Genomic DNA, 13,522 nt, shown 5'->3' on the forward strand with positions numbered 1-13,522 from the left:
CTGTATAAAACATATTGATTGAAATAGTGATTGTAAAATAGTGTAGCCTAATTGAGGTGATGGACAATGCAGCCTGTTATCTGATTACCGAGAGGTAATGACTGGACAAGGGTGTTATTTTGCCCCAGTAGCCTATATCAAATACAAATGTAATCCCTATATACATTCCTATACATTGGGCAAATTGAGTCGGCCCCACCCCCTGCTTTGTAAATGGACAAAGGCAACGACAACCCATCATATATCGGAAAAAATATTATGTCTTGCCTAAAGGCTACTATGTATAATTTGTCATTCCATGAACAATGATGGTCAAAAGCTGCTGTTTTTACGAGTGTTATCATGTGAAACGAGAGGACCAAGCTTGGTATGTGTCAAGTGGATCGGGACCCCAGTTTATGTGTGGCTGATCCCTTATTCACAGAGGGATGTGTTTTTTTTTTATCTACATCAAACACGGTCGTCAACACACGGGCGCCCTGCGCTGCATCCATCCTCTTATACCCGAACAAAAGACCCAAATCCTAATTATTCTATTCCATAAACCAAAGATAACAATGACAGTCACATTGACGACCACGTCTATGGCAAAATCCCTTTGTGAAACGGTTATTTCGCAATTATGAGATCCAATCTCGACAGCAGTGGTCCATGCACCTGACCATTAGCCCACACCAATACGCGCACCTGAGACAAAAAAAAATACAAAGGAGACAATACAAAGGAGACAACCCCGCCTTTGATGGGCCACACGACTAATTTGTAATTTTCACATTATTGAAAAACAGGGTAATGGTGATTATACATGGCTGCAGCAAAGCAAAGCAAATTGGCATTAACTATGCTCCATAAAACCGAGAGCGCGCCTTCCGCCCTCCCCTCTATCTTGGTCGCGCAAAACGTGTCCAAATAAAAACCAACGTCGATGGGACACAAAAAAACATGAATGTTATGGAATATGTTTTGTCATTTGCAAAAGGCTCTTAATAAAACAGATGCCCGAGCGAGCCACAGTGCAGGAGGAGAAAACAGCGCTTTTGTGTCACGTGAAGCGAAGCCATTGCAAGTAGGTTAAATCGCGCAGTAGTCTAACAGTGCGGTTGAAACGCGCAAAAATGCTACGTATCACAACTACGACCATTCCGTACCTTTGCTTTCTTCCCTCTCCTCTTGGTTTTCCTCTGTGGTAGACTCCATGACTGGCTTCGTCCCATCCATTTGGAATGTTTTCCTTTGAATACTTTTTCTCCCTGGCTTTTGGATTCTGACTTTGCTCTCTCTCTCTCTCTTTCTATCTCCCTCCCTCACCCTCCGCAAGCTTAGCTCCTCTGTATATACTAGGCTACAATCCCATTTCAAGATTCAAAGGTCTTGTCCGATTTTGCACAGATTAGTGGTCCCTAAACGATGCCAGCTAACGCTTTGGGTGTATGTCACTTGCAATCACAATTTGGCGATGGATAAAAACGTTGATCATGGTAAATTTTTGAGCGCTCACCCTATTTTATAGCATAGAATGAACTCAATCACATGACCCATCCCTTCCTCCAGGCACATAGCATCCCCACACTTGTGGAAAAAACGGTTCCAACAGGGTTCTTTAGCTGTCCCCATATGATAAATCATTTTTTATTCCAGGTAGAACCCTCTTTGGTTCCAGGTATAAACCTTTTGGGTTCCATGTAGAGCCCTCTGTAAATGGAATCCAAAAGGGTTCTACCTGCAACCAAAAAGGGTTATTCAAAGGGTTCTCCGGACAGCCGAAGAACCCTTCAAGGTTCTATATAAGGTTCTATATAGCACCTTTGTTTCTAAGAGTGTACAGCTATATCACACAGGTGAGAGAAAGAAAACAAGAGAAAGAGAGAAAAAAAGGAGAGAGAGATACAGATAGTGAGATGGTCACCCCCCTTAAATCAGGGTTATAGGTTACTGCACCGCAGGCTGTATCTGTTAGCGCACACATGCACCAATGTGCAAACTCACAGTACTGACACACAAAAATACACACGTCAACGCTCACATATGAACTTGCACTAACGCACAGAAGCTATCACACAAAAACACACACACCGCCCACTCTCCATCTGGTGACTAGAGGGCTAGAAAGAGAGAGAGTGGGTGATCTACAGAGAGTTGAGAATAGGAGAGAGGGAGGTGAGGAGAGAGGGAAAAGAGGAGAGAGTGAGGAGAGGGAGATGAGGGAGAAGAGAAGGAGAAGAGGGAGATGCGGGAAAAGAGGAGAGAGGGAGAAGAGGGAGATGCAGGAGAAGAGGAGAGAGGGAGGGAGATGAGGAGAGAGGGAGATACTAGAGAGAGAGAGAGAGAGAGAAAATAATACAGAATAGTCTAGGCTTTATTTGATGTGTAGTTCTGGTGTATAGGCCTACAGTTTGGGGGATGGGGGATGGTTACAGACTTTCCCATCCTAACAAAATATAAGATAATTCATGCTGGACAAAAAAAAAATTACAAAGAAAAAACAACATATTCATATTTAATTTGAATTCATTTGCTCTGTGTACTATTGTTCAGCTCGTTTTCTAATACACACACATCCTCAAACAAAGGGACGCCATCTGCCCCGAATCCTCTTAAATAAGGTATTAATTCTGATGCACGTGGCCTAATGCAGCTCAAACGCTTGCTGTCTAGCTGGACAAAGCCTAGTGCTCTGTCTGTTGTAGCAGAGCCACACAACTGTCCAGGAAAGGGGCTTTCAGAGCAAACACAGGTGTTTTACAGAATGTCATCAGGAGTCAGACTCTGAGGGTCCAATATGTGGTGGAAACATCTTCACATGGAGGCTCAGGCTGGCTATCTGAGCTGAGCACTGGACAGTGCAGTTTAACACTACAGCTCCTGAAGGTTGAATATCGTCACACACACATAGACATCCAACCCCCCCCCCACACACCATCCAATGGTCATAGAGGGGGAGCAAACAGCAAACCTCCTGGGTGAACCTCAGGGTCCATTTCCCCCCCACATCCAATAATCCCTTATGCTGGGTCACAGATTAAGCACTTGTCCAGAAGATGAGATACAGTGGGCCCTGGCACTCTCTCCTCCTGCACACACATAATACACACACAGAAACACACATACATAATACACACATACTACACACACTTTGAGGTTCGGATCCAATCTGTTCCAATTTAGGAGATATAACAGGTCAAACCAATACTGTATATCCTCTCTGGAAATCTCCTGCAGAATTAGACATTGGGCTTTGGTCAAGTAGAGTAGCTATCAGCCCCAATCATAGAATCCTTGACCATAGTGTCATACCAAAAACAGCTGTTATAGTTATTATATTTCTATGGTTAGTCTGTGGTTGGGAGGGACATTGGGGAATGGAGGGATTTAATATCCCTGTATATTAATCCTCTGTAGCCATATGACTGCATCCTGTATACTGACTATATTATCCACTAAGGACTAACAAATGCGGTCTAGACAGGCCAATACCTAACTCTCTCTCTGTCGCTCTCTCTTTAGATCAGGCCACCCTGATCACTAGTCTTTGCTGACTCATTCTATGTCCCAGAAAATGCACTGAACCAAAGATGTCAGCCACATGGCTTCCCTTTATAAAGAGCTCAACAATGGAACACTGCCTTTAATTCCTCAGAGGAAATGACTACTTACTTTCTTATTTCCACAAAATAATAATTTAAAAAAAAACTCTGAATATAAATTAAGGAGCGGGACCGGGACGCCTCTCCTTCCTCATTACTGTGGAACAGAGGGGAACTAGAGCCGCTGGAGCCACAATGGGGTCGTCACTCTCCCAGTAATGAGGCCATTACGGCTCCATTATGCCCTCCGATGTGGAGTTAATGGGGAGAAAGGAACAGTCTGGCCTCCCTTTGATGTCCCTGGAAACAACACTGCAGTTATGTCCTCTAATTCTGTCCCACTCCCAAAGCACCTCCATTTTGGAAATCGGTTTACAAAACTTAACCAATTCCGTTAAAGGATATGTATGTGTGTCTGACCTGGCAAAATGGATCGGTCCGATCTTTTACAAGTCAACATGTGAGTCGATTCAAATATCGACTCAACAGAGAGATTATGTCAGCCCAAGGGGATGTTAATCGCTGTTGCTGTGGTGACATCTCAACATGGCAACAGTCATAGCTGATTGAAATCTATGAATCTAATGATGCTATCGGTTCCTCGGACACGTCTTCAGTGTCTCCGACAGCTAAATATGGATGGCTGTAAAGAGCGTCTAGCCAAGTTTGGAAAAGAAACAGCAGCAGATATAATCAACCCTGTGGGTGGATGTTCTGTCTAGGCCATCAGCGGTTCAACTTATGGCATCGTCTACAGACCATCTCCCCAGAGCTAGTGGATGGCCACCCAGGCAGAGGCTTTAGAACAAACGGTCATGTTTTTTTGTTTACGCCTCAAGCGGTCTCCGTCTCCCTCCCTCTCAGAGTTATTTAAAGCCCCCGAAGACCTGCTCCCCTCCACCGCTTGCGGGACTCTCCATCCATTAGAGAAAAGAAGGAGAGAAAACAACAGGATTTTCTCAATGCACCAAGAACACCAAGCACACCACCCCTAGAGGCATTCTGCATGCATCTGCGTCATCCCAAATGGCACCCTATTCCCTATTTAATGGTGCTCTAAAAGTAGTGAACTACTGTATATAGGGAATAGGGTGCAATTTGAGACACACCCATGTTCTAGAAGAAGTTCCCATGATTCTCATGACTCCCATTAGGTCACCGTACTCCAGCCTACTGCGTTTCCACCAACGGGCTGCCCTTGTCTGACCCCTGAACCCTCTCTGAACCGTCGCCTGAGTCTAGTATCCTACTAACCTGGGACAGCAGCAACCTGTCCAGTGATGGTATGTGTGTCGACTGCCTATCGGGTGGGGATGGAGTTTCATCGACACAGACGACTGATCACAAACACCAGCAACCAAAAAAGCTAACTAATACAGACACACACACACACACACACACACACACACACACACACACACACACACACACACACACACACACACACACACACACAATACACATTATCTGGGAGTGGGCATTAGGAGCCTCCTGCTGAAGCTTTAGTCTAATCCTGGCCATTTTAATTGACTTTGCTCCCTGTAAAAGGGAAACGTTGGCTGGGAGAAAACCAATGGATGTTCTGATTAAGTCAACCACAGCTGGGACTAGAGCACATGGAGGGCTGTGACACGGCAGCGACTCCTATTCTGCTCCCCTGGTTAGACGGAGCAGAGAGGACAGAGCCGGGCACGCGGGACGTAATCTGGCAGGATGACCCACTTTCCCACCAGGCCATTCTCTGCACGCTCTCGCCCCGCCCCTACGCTGGCGGTCGCTAAGGAGACACCTAGCTCCCTCTCATCGGGGACTCTGAACGTGGATGCTGGAGAGAGTTAATCCTTAGTAACCAAACATCAGCGGGGTAGAGTTGTAGATTCTGGCGGCACCTTTCCCAATCCTGCTGACGACCTTACCTGCTCATACTCACTCCCCACAGTTTAACTAGAGCACACACATACAGATTCACTCACACATGTACATCCATGCAAACACCGCTGGTCGCGTCTGACTTGGCTCTCAGACACTTCCTAAATGAAAACACCTGCAACTCTAGTTTCCTCACCTTAACTCTGGCTAAACTATATGGTGTGGGCCGACAATTTGCTGAGTCAGCATCCATCCCTAGACATATGGGGGTGTGAGGGGAGTTACATACGGAGGGGAGTCATATAGGGAGGGGAGGGGAGTTTGAGGGTTCAAGGGACTCCAAGACAAACACTGAGATCCCAGGAATGGAGACACATTGGGATGAAAGTGTCTGAATAACTCAGGGGACAGGTCACAACTTTCCTCTCGAGAAGCAACCACTGTTTGATAAAACAGATCACTAATGCATTTTGCTTCCCGTCTATCTCGTGCAACATCTTCTAGTCAGAGAGCTCAAAAGCCAAGGAGCTGAGGATGGAAATCGAGGCGGGAGTGGGGGGTCTCCCTTGACAACTCACAATATCTCACCACTGTCTTTGCTGACATGCTTTACCCAGCCCCCCCCATGTTTTATCTGACTAGCCCCGTAATCCCTCTGGCCCAGATACTGCAGGCAGCTCAACATGATGTCACATCACATCCCCACAGCAGGTACCCCCCCCCCACCCCATTTCATATATCCCCCAGGAAGCCAGGGTCACATGACCAGGGCCTCTGCTTCAAAACAACCCGACCCCCACCACCCAGGAAAATGTTAAAATGTTGCACCTGCCCCTAGCCTGTCGCTCCAATGGAATCCTTTACAGCGATCATTCAGAGGCCAATAATAAGTAATGTTGCAGGAGAGAGAACGTACAGGCCTGGGAGGTTAGTATCATCATCATTATGGTTCCCATGTAGATGGAAAGAAAGATTGACGGCTACAAATGGGCATGCTCGGCCTGTGAGTGTGTATATGTGTGTGTGTATGTTCGCGCACATGAGTGTCCCCAAATCACACGTAACAGGATTGAGATGGTGCCTTTAAACTCCCAGCATACATAGGTGTCGCTATGGCAACAATTCACCTCAACGATCCCTCCATCTTCCGTCTCAGAGACCAGAGAAACCAATGGTTGCATGAAAGTCTCAGAAATGGCTCCTACCACAGGCATGGCTACAGTAGCCAGACAGCCAATGGCGGTCATGGAGATTTCTTAACAGTGAGAAGTGGAGCAAGGCCTCCACTCCGGTCCTCTGTTTACCTAAATATCCTATGTTCGTTCACCAAGTGCGTGTGTGTGTGTGTGTGTCTGTGCTTGTGTTCGTCAAGTGTGTGTTTAAGAGGATCTTCGCTGCTCAACTCACAATCAACAGCAGGTAGCCTAGTGGTTCAAGCATTGGGCCAGTAACTGAAAGGTTGCTAGATCGATTTCCTGAGCTGACAAGGTAAAAATCTGTTGTTCTGCCCCTGAACAAGACAGATAACCTGCTGTTCCTAGGCCATCATTGTAAATAAGAATTTGTTCTTAACTGACTTGCCTAGTTAAATAAACAATGACCATTTATTTTTCCAGGTAAATTGACTAAGAACACATTCTCATTTTCAGTACCTGTGGAATAGTTTCAGGGGAAAGAAAAGAGCCAATTGGAGCCATCTCTGTCTGTGAAGCGCTTCATTAAGCAGTAACTCAACAGCTTCCTAACCAACCAGAGAGGAGAGCAAAGAGAGAGGAGAGAGAGATGGCGTCACTGCCTCCCTGGGTCAGAGTGTTAAAGGCTGCTGTCGCTAGAGAGCACAGCCAGTGTCATGCAAATCTGTCACGGTCAAATAAGTGAGGTCCTCATGGGTAGTCAGTCAGTGTAGAGCACGATGGTTCCCTTTTGATCAGTCAGTCAGTGTCACAAGTCAAACTCATACATTGCATTTATAACTCAGCGCTCACACAGCATGCAGAAACAATTTCACAACGAGAATATCCCCAGTCTATGTTGGGGCAGAGTAGTCTGCCATCAGACTCCATGGAGAATGTCCAGTGATAAATTGATTATTCCAAGGCAACAGCTGGGACAGAGCACTTGAATTCTTTCCCATCCACTTGGGCTACAACAGGGGCCAGGACACACACACAAGGACGTGCACCCAGATTCACACAGACACGATCTGTCACCGCATTCACTTAATTTATTAGTGTAAACAGAAAAAGCTGATATAATATAAAATATAATACTGAATACAAAACAATAAAAAACGATTTAGTAACTGTAGGCCACTACATTCTTTAAACCTATTAGTTTGTTGGATTATTATTTTTATTGTCGTTGCGTAAAATCAGCCAAATCACAGAAAATGCTCAGCATTCATGCATTAGCCTGTAGACTAGATTAGGTAAAGGAACTATGAGCGCACAGTTCAGATTATAGAATTTATACCTGCCACCATAAAGAAAATCCATTTAACATCGACTTAATCTTGTCAATTGATCGTGCTTGTAGGCTACGACTATGTGCCCACTAAATCAAGCACTCTAACCTGTTGAACACTATTGCTATGACATTAAAAACGTACCCAAGCATGAAGAAGTTAAACAAAGACAACTTGTGTAGGTATGTCTTTTCCAGTTGAAGAAACGAAAAGGAAAGTATTTGGGTATTAATAATTGCACCTACCCATTGTGTTACTTTCGTAGAATTTCAGTGCTTGACCGATGCGATGTGTCAAAAAGTTCTGCAAGCGGGGAGCAGTTTCGTGCAGGGCGCGCGCTGGAGCACCAGTGCACGAACGCTCTCCCCGAAATCAATGCACCCCATCCGGTAGGGACTGGGGAAGGGTGAGTGACGTCGCTGCTGGGCCTTGGGCCCTTTTTAGTCAATAGAAAAGCTTACTAATGTCTGCAACAAAATTGCATCCAACATATTTTGATTTCTATTATGACATGTTTGATGTATTTTTTTATTTGATTTAACCTTTATATAACTAGGCAAGTCAGTTAAGAACAAATTCTTATTTACAATGACGACCTACCCCGCCAAAACCCGGACGACGCTGGGGATGTGATACCACCTGCATAGTAATGTTGTTTTGTTTTTTTTTTTGGGGGGGGGGTTGTTTTTGTAAAATTGAAAAAACTTGAAGGGAACAAGAGAAGTAAATTCAGTGTTTATGGTTGGGGAGGAAATTATCTATAAAATATCACATTTGACCTCGTGGCAGTGGTCTAAGAGTGAAATGCCAGGTGACGGAAGACCTTTGCAACTCCTTACCCTGACACAGAACGCCACCAACGGTTTGTTGCACCATGACCTCACCGTAAATGTCAAGCATGTGTAGACCTAACTCTGGTTCTGTGTGCTGGCCTATTTTCTAGCAGTTGGACCACCTAGTTTCCTGTGACAGTAAGACTAAGGTTAGGTGAAGTTGCTTTAAAAAAATTTAAAAAAAGAATCGGCCCAAAACCTTAACTAGAACTATGCCAGAATCCACTCAGTGGCTTGATTCTTATATATAAACAGAACACAGACCCAATTAAATGAATGTACCAAGATTCACTCCCTCCTCCCTCCATTTTCTTCCTCTGTTTCTGCTGCTAAAGCCACTTTCTACCACTCTAAATTCCAAGCATCTGCCTCTAACCCTAGGAAGCTCTTTGCCACCTTCTCCTCCCTCCTGAATCCCCCCCCTTCTCTGCAGATGACTTCGTCAACCATTTTGAAAAGGTTGACGACATTCGATCCTCGTTTGTTAAGTCAAACAACACCGCTGGTCCTGCTCACATTGCCCTACCCTATGCTTTGACCTCTTTCTCCCCTCTCTCTCCAGATGAAATCTTGCGACTTGTGATGGCCGGCCGCCCAACAACCTGCCCGCTTGACCCTATCCCCTCCTCTCTTCTCCAGACCATTTCCGGAGACCTTCTCCCCTACCTCACCTCGCTCATCAACTCATCCTTGACTGCCGGCTACGTCCCTTCCGTCTTCAAGAGAGCGAGAGTTGCACCCCTTCTGAAAAAACCTATACTCGATCCCTCCGATGTCAACAACTACAGACCAGTATCCCTTCTTTCTTTTCTCTCCAAAACTCTTGAGCGTGCCATCCTTGGCTAGCTCTCTTGCCATCTCTCTCAGAATGACCTTCTTGATCCAAATCAGTCAGGTTTCAAGACTGGCCATTCAACTGAGACCGCTCTTCTCTGTGTCACGGAGGCTCTCCGCACTGCTAAAGCTAACTCTCTCTCCTCTGCTCTCATCCTTCTAGACCTATCTGCTGCCTTTGATACTGTGAACCATCAGATCCTCCTCTCCACCCTCTCCGAGTTGGGCATCTCCGGCGCGGCTCACTCTTGGATTGCATCCTACCTGACAGGTCGCTCCTACCAGGCGGCGTGGCGAGAATCCGTCTCTGCACCACGTGCTCTCACCACTGGTGTCCCCCAGGGCTCAGTTCTAGGCCCTCTCCTATTCTCGCTATACACCAAGTCACTTGGCTCTGTCATATCCTCACATGGTCTCTCCTATCATTGCTACGCAGACGACACACAATTAATCTTCTCCTTTCCCCCTTCTGATAACCAGGTGGCGAATCGCATCTCTGCATGTCTGGCAGACATATCAGTGTGGATGACGGATCACCACCTCAAGCTGAACCTCGGCAAGACGGAGCTGCTCTTCCTCCCGGGGAAGGACTGCCCGTTCCATGATCTCACCATCACGCTGCTCTGGCACCCCAATGGTGGAACAAGCTCCCTCACGACGCCAGGACAGCGGAGTCAATCACCACCTTCCGGAGACACCTGAAACCCCACCTCTTTAAGGAATACCTGGGATAGGATAAAGTAATCCTTCTACCCCCCCCAAAAGATATAGATGTACTATTGTAAAGTGGTTGTTCCGCTGGATATCATAAGGTGAATGCACCAATTTGTAAGTTGCTCTGGATAAGAGCGTCTGCTAAATGACGTAAATGTAAATGTAATTCAATTTACAGGGCCATAAATGATCACTAGCCTCACTGACAAAGTTTGACATTTCAAATCTGATAACGTATTTAGAGTTTCAATTCATCACAAACATTCTTTATTCAAAACTATATCAACAAGCTTACGATTTTGATATGAAACAGACACACAGGAAGAAACAAACACATTGTTGTACCTGAGCACGCTGGGGCAGACAAAACCCATCTGAATGTTGAGAAGCAGACAAACATTGAGTCGGAGTGTCTGAAGACGATGAAATCAAAACGATCTCTTTCTTCCTTTAGGGTTGAATTAACTAGGAAAGAAATCCTGCAAAAAAAACCCCCAAAAAACAAGACCTCGATAACAATAAGATTTTGGATTGATGGCTACCTGGACATGAAACCATGCTCGTTGACAGAACAGGTGGCCTGAAAAAGAGATTCACTTTTCAGTCTGTAAACTCAATTTGCTGGGGGAGCTTTAACATTTATGCAAATTGTGTATACTTGTCCTCTTCTTCTGCCTCCATCTTATGACTTTGTCATTTCATTGTGAAACCAGAAGAACACAAATAACTGACTAAGAATGACAGAAACAAAATCCCCCCCCCAAAAAAAAATGTTGGTTGACATAAGATGTTATGGTGAGAGGAGGGGAATGTTTAGGCACTTCTGATCAGGTTGCAGGTAGTACCTCTCTGTTTCAATCTGTTTCCTCCCTACTGAACATGACCCAGTTTCTCAGCTCTATGTTTCAGGGGGTGGTCTAGACTGGAGCAGTGTGTGGGTGAGCTCCATTGGAAGAAGACAGATGTCCGTAGTGGACCTACAGTTTTAGAGGGATGACGGGCCAGTATTTGGGCTGTTTCTTGTCACAGTTTCTGTCGAAGGTGAGCTGCATGGCCGTCTCCATGCCCTGGATCTTTGCCGCGTCTTCCCCGTACAGCTTCTTCATCTCAGCGCCTCGGCGCTCGCCCGGCCGCTCAGAGGGGGGCAGCGACCTGCTGTGCCAGGGTATTCTGTGCATGTCCTGGTCGGCCAACACGTAATTATCCTGCTGCTCCGCATCCAGCTGCTGCTGCTTCTCTGTGAGGAGGAACACAAGACAAAGCTTTTAAAGTCAGCCTCAGAATACTTCGTAATTCATTAAATGTACTTTTAATGGTGCTTTAAGTTGTCTACTTATACAGCAATAAGATAAGAAAAAAACATGACTGTGGTGTCAGGGGGTTATAAAGTTATTAACACTCATTGTGGAACTTTTAGATGTAGAGACTGACTGACTGACTGACACACACACACTCACTGAGCTCCTCCTTGTGCCGCTCAGTCTGGGCAAAATACTGGCGCAGCTCCTCTGTGATCTCCATGTTGCTGACATCACATTCGATCTCGCTGTCCGAGCCACTTTCCCCGTCCCCCTCCTCGTCATCTGTGCCCCCCTCCAAATCCTCTTCCACATGGTCCTTATCAGCGACCGTCTCCTCTGCCCTTCTCCCCCCACTCTCTCCCCCATGCCAGTCTGCATAGCGTTGGGGGGCAGTGGGGTACTGTTGGGGGTAACCTGGCCCGTAGGCAGCCTCCCAGGCCTTTCTGTAGGCCTGCCTGTGTCTCTGGTGCCAGTTCATAGCCTGCTGGTAATGCTGCCAGTAGTGGCCATACACAGGGTGGGCAAACCAGGAGTAGATGCTACCATGGTCCTCCTGTCCAGGACAACAGAGGATGGATGACACTTATCACCATGATTCATTGATAACATCCAACCAACATACAATTGTTTCATCAACGTTCACGTGCAAAACTAACCAAAAAGTACAGAACTAGGCTAACCAAAAAGGTCCAATGTGGTATCTTGATTCTAGAAAGGCACCTTACCATAGTGGTGCTTCTCCTGCAGCGTGGTTTAGATCGCAGCTACTGTCTGTAAAGGGAAATGCATTGTGGTCATAATACACTTCATTTCAAAACAAGTACTAGCTAACGTTAGCTGGCTAGCATAGGAGCTCCAGGGAAGCCATAGCAAGTTATCAGAAGCTAGCAACGACATCAACACAAAGATGGAGGCAGCTGGCGGTTAGACACACGCCAGAAATAAAATAGATAAATCCTCAAACGTCAATAGCTATAACATTATTATAGACGGTATCTCATTGTGAATAAATGCACGATACATAACGTATATAGTTCGTTACCTTCATATAGTGCAGTACACCCAAGCGATGACAAACGCACGCGCTGCATACAGCAACCAAGAACCAGGAGGAAAAAATCTCCCAGAAGCCTTTGAAAACATAGAGATATTTAGTTCACGACAACATGGTGCCACCTAGTGGATAGTAGTTCAAACGAATACATATAGAGCAAGTTGGTTATTTGAGTATATCGCTTGGGCAAAACCCAAAACGTGCAGTAATGGGGGGCCCCAGGATCAAGTTAGGTAAAACTCTGGTCTAGAGAAGTTCACCTGTCAATTGGCAGTGGCACACACACAGGTGCCGAATATTTTCTATATGCAATTTGTGCGTCATGCATGTGCTCTGCTACAGCTGTAGTCCAAATTAAATCGTTTGTTTTTGTTGTCATTATAATGTTGACTACAAAATCTGTTGTAAACTATCCAACCTCATTGCATCCATTTTGCCTTTACCAATCAAAGTGGCAGGGTCAGACTGTCGAAATGGAGTTGTGGCTTTTCAGTATTTGGAGTGTCAATTTGTCTGTTAGTTGTCTGTAACAGCTGACATATTGAAACATCATGGTCTACTTCCTCCCAGACAGCGCGCCAGGTACACATCCTAACCAATTGGTTTTGGTTTCTTGTCTTTTGAGCACGACAGACGCAATATCATAGCAGGTAATCCTAATAATAACAGTACAAGTTGTAGAATTAGCGATATTTTGAAACATTTCCTCTCAAACAGGACATTCAAATGAACATAGAGGAAACAAGAAAACGATTAAGGTGAGCGCTCCGGTGTCTACTTGTAGTCCTGGAACAGCTGTGTGTGTATCGAGTAGGGTTGCGCAACAACAGCAAAAATCTCTCCTGAGAACACTGAAATCCATGTGCATT

General features: G+C 45.6%; 2 protein-coding genes across 4 annotated transcripts in view; both read right to left on the bottom strand.

Moving 5' to 3' along the window:
* Positions 1-8,334, bottom strand: part of LOC106575289 (neuronal membrane glycoprotein M6-b) — a 35,166-nt gene extending 26,832 nt beyond the window's left edge. The window contains exon 1 of one of the 3 annotated variants that reach the window (XM_014151725.2): positions 8,163-8,334. In XM_014151725.2, coding sequence (XP_014007200.1) covers positions 8,163-8,166 — 4 coding nt within the window. In that variant the 5' untranslated portion in view covers positions 8,167-8,334. Of the gene's footprint in view, positions 1-1,148; positions 1,522-8,162 lie in introns of those variants that run through there. The other 2 variants (XM_014151723.2, XM_014151724.2) reach the window with 2 other exon arrangements.
* A 2,214-nt stretch (positions 8,335-10,548) lies between these two features.
* gemin8 (gem (nuclear organelle) associated protein 8) lies at positions 10,549-12,730 on the bottom strand. Its single transcript, XM_014151726.2, has 4 exons — positions 12,642-12,730; positions 12,325-12,370; positions 11,756-12,152; positions 10,549-11,535 (listed from the first exon to the last, which is right to left on the bottom strand). Exons 2-4 carry the CDS (start codon positions 12,325-12,327, stop codon positions 11,276-11,278), a joined length of 660 nt encoding a protein of 219 aa, XP_014007201.1. The 5' UTR covers positions 12,328-12,370; positions 12,642-12,730; the 3' UTR covers positions 10,549-11,275.
* Between the last annotated feature and the right edge of the window lie 792 nt (positions 12,731-13,522).

This window comes from Salmo salar, chromosome ssa17 (assembly GCF_905237065.1).
Source record: "Salmo salar chromosome ssa17, Ssal_v3.1, whole genome shotgun sequence".
In the NCBI taxonomy this organism is placed as follows: domain Eukaryota; kingdom Metazoa; phylum Chordata; class Actinopteri; order Salmoniformes; family Salmonidae; genus Salmo; species Salmo salar.

Bases quoted from the DNA above. Each gene is read 5' to 3' on its own strand.
- gemin8 (XM_014151726.2), bottom strand. The intron at 11,536-11,755 runs GTGAGTGTGTGT...TCCTCCTCACAG, and splicing joins GCGGCACAAGGAGGAGCTCA to AGAAGCAGCAGCAGCTGGAT.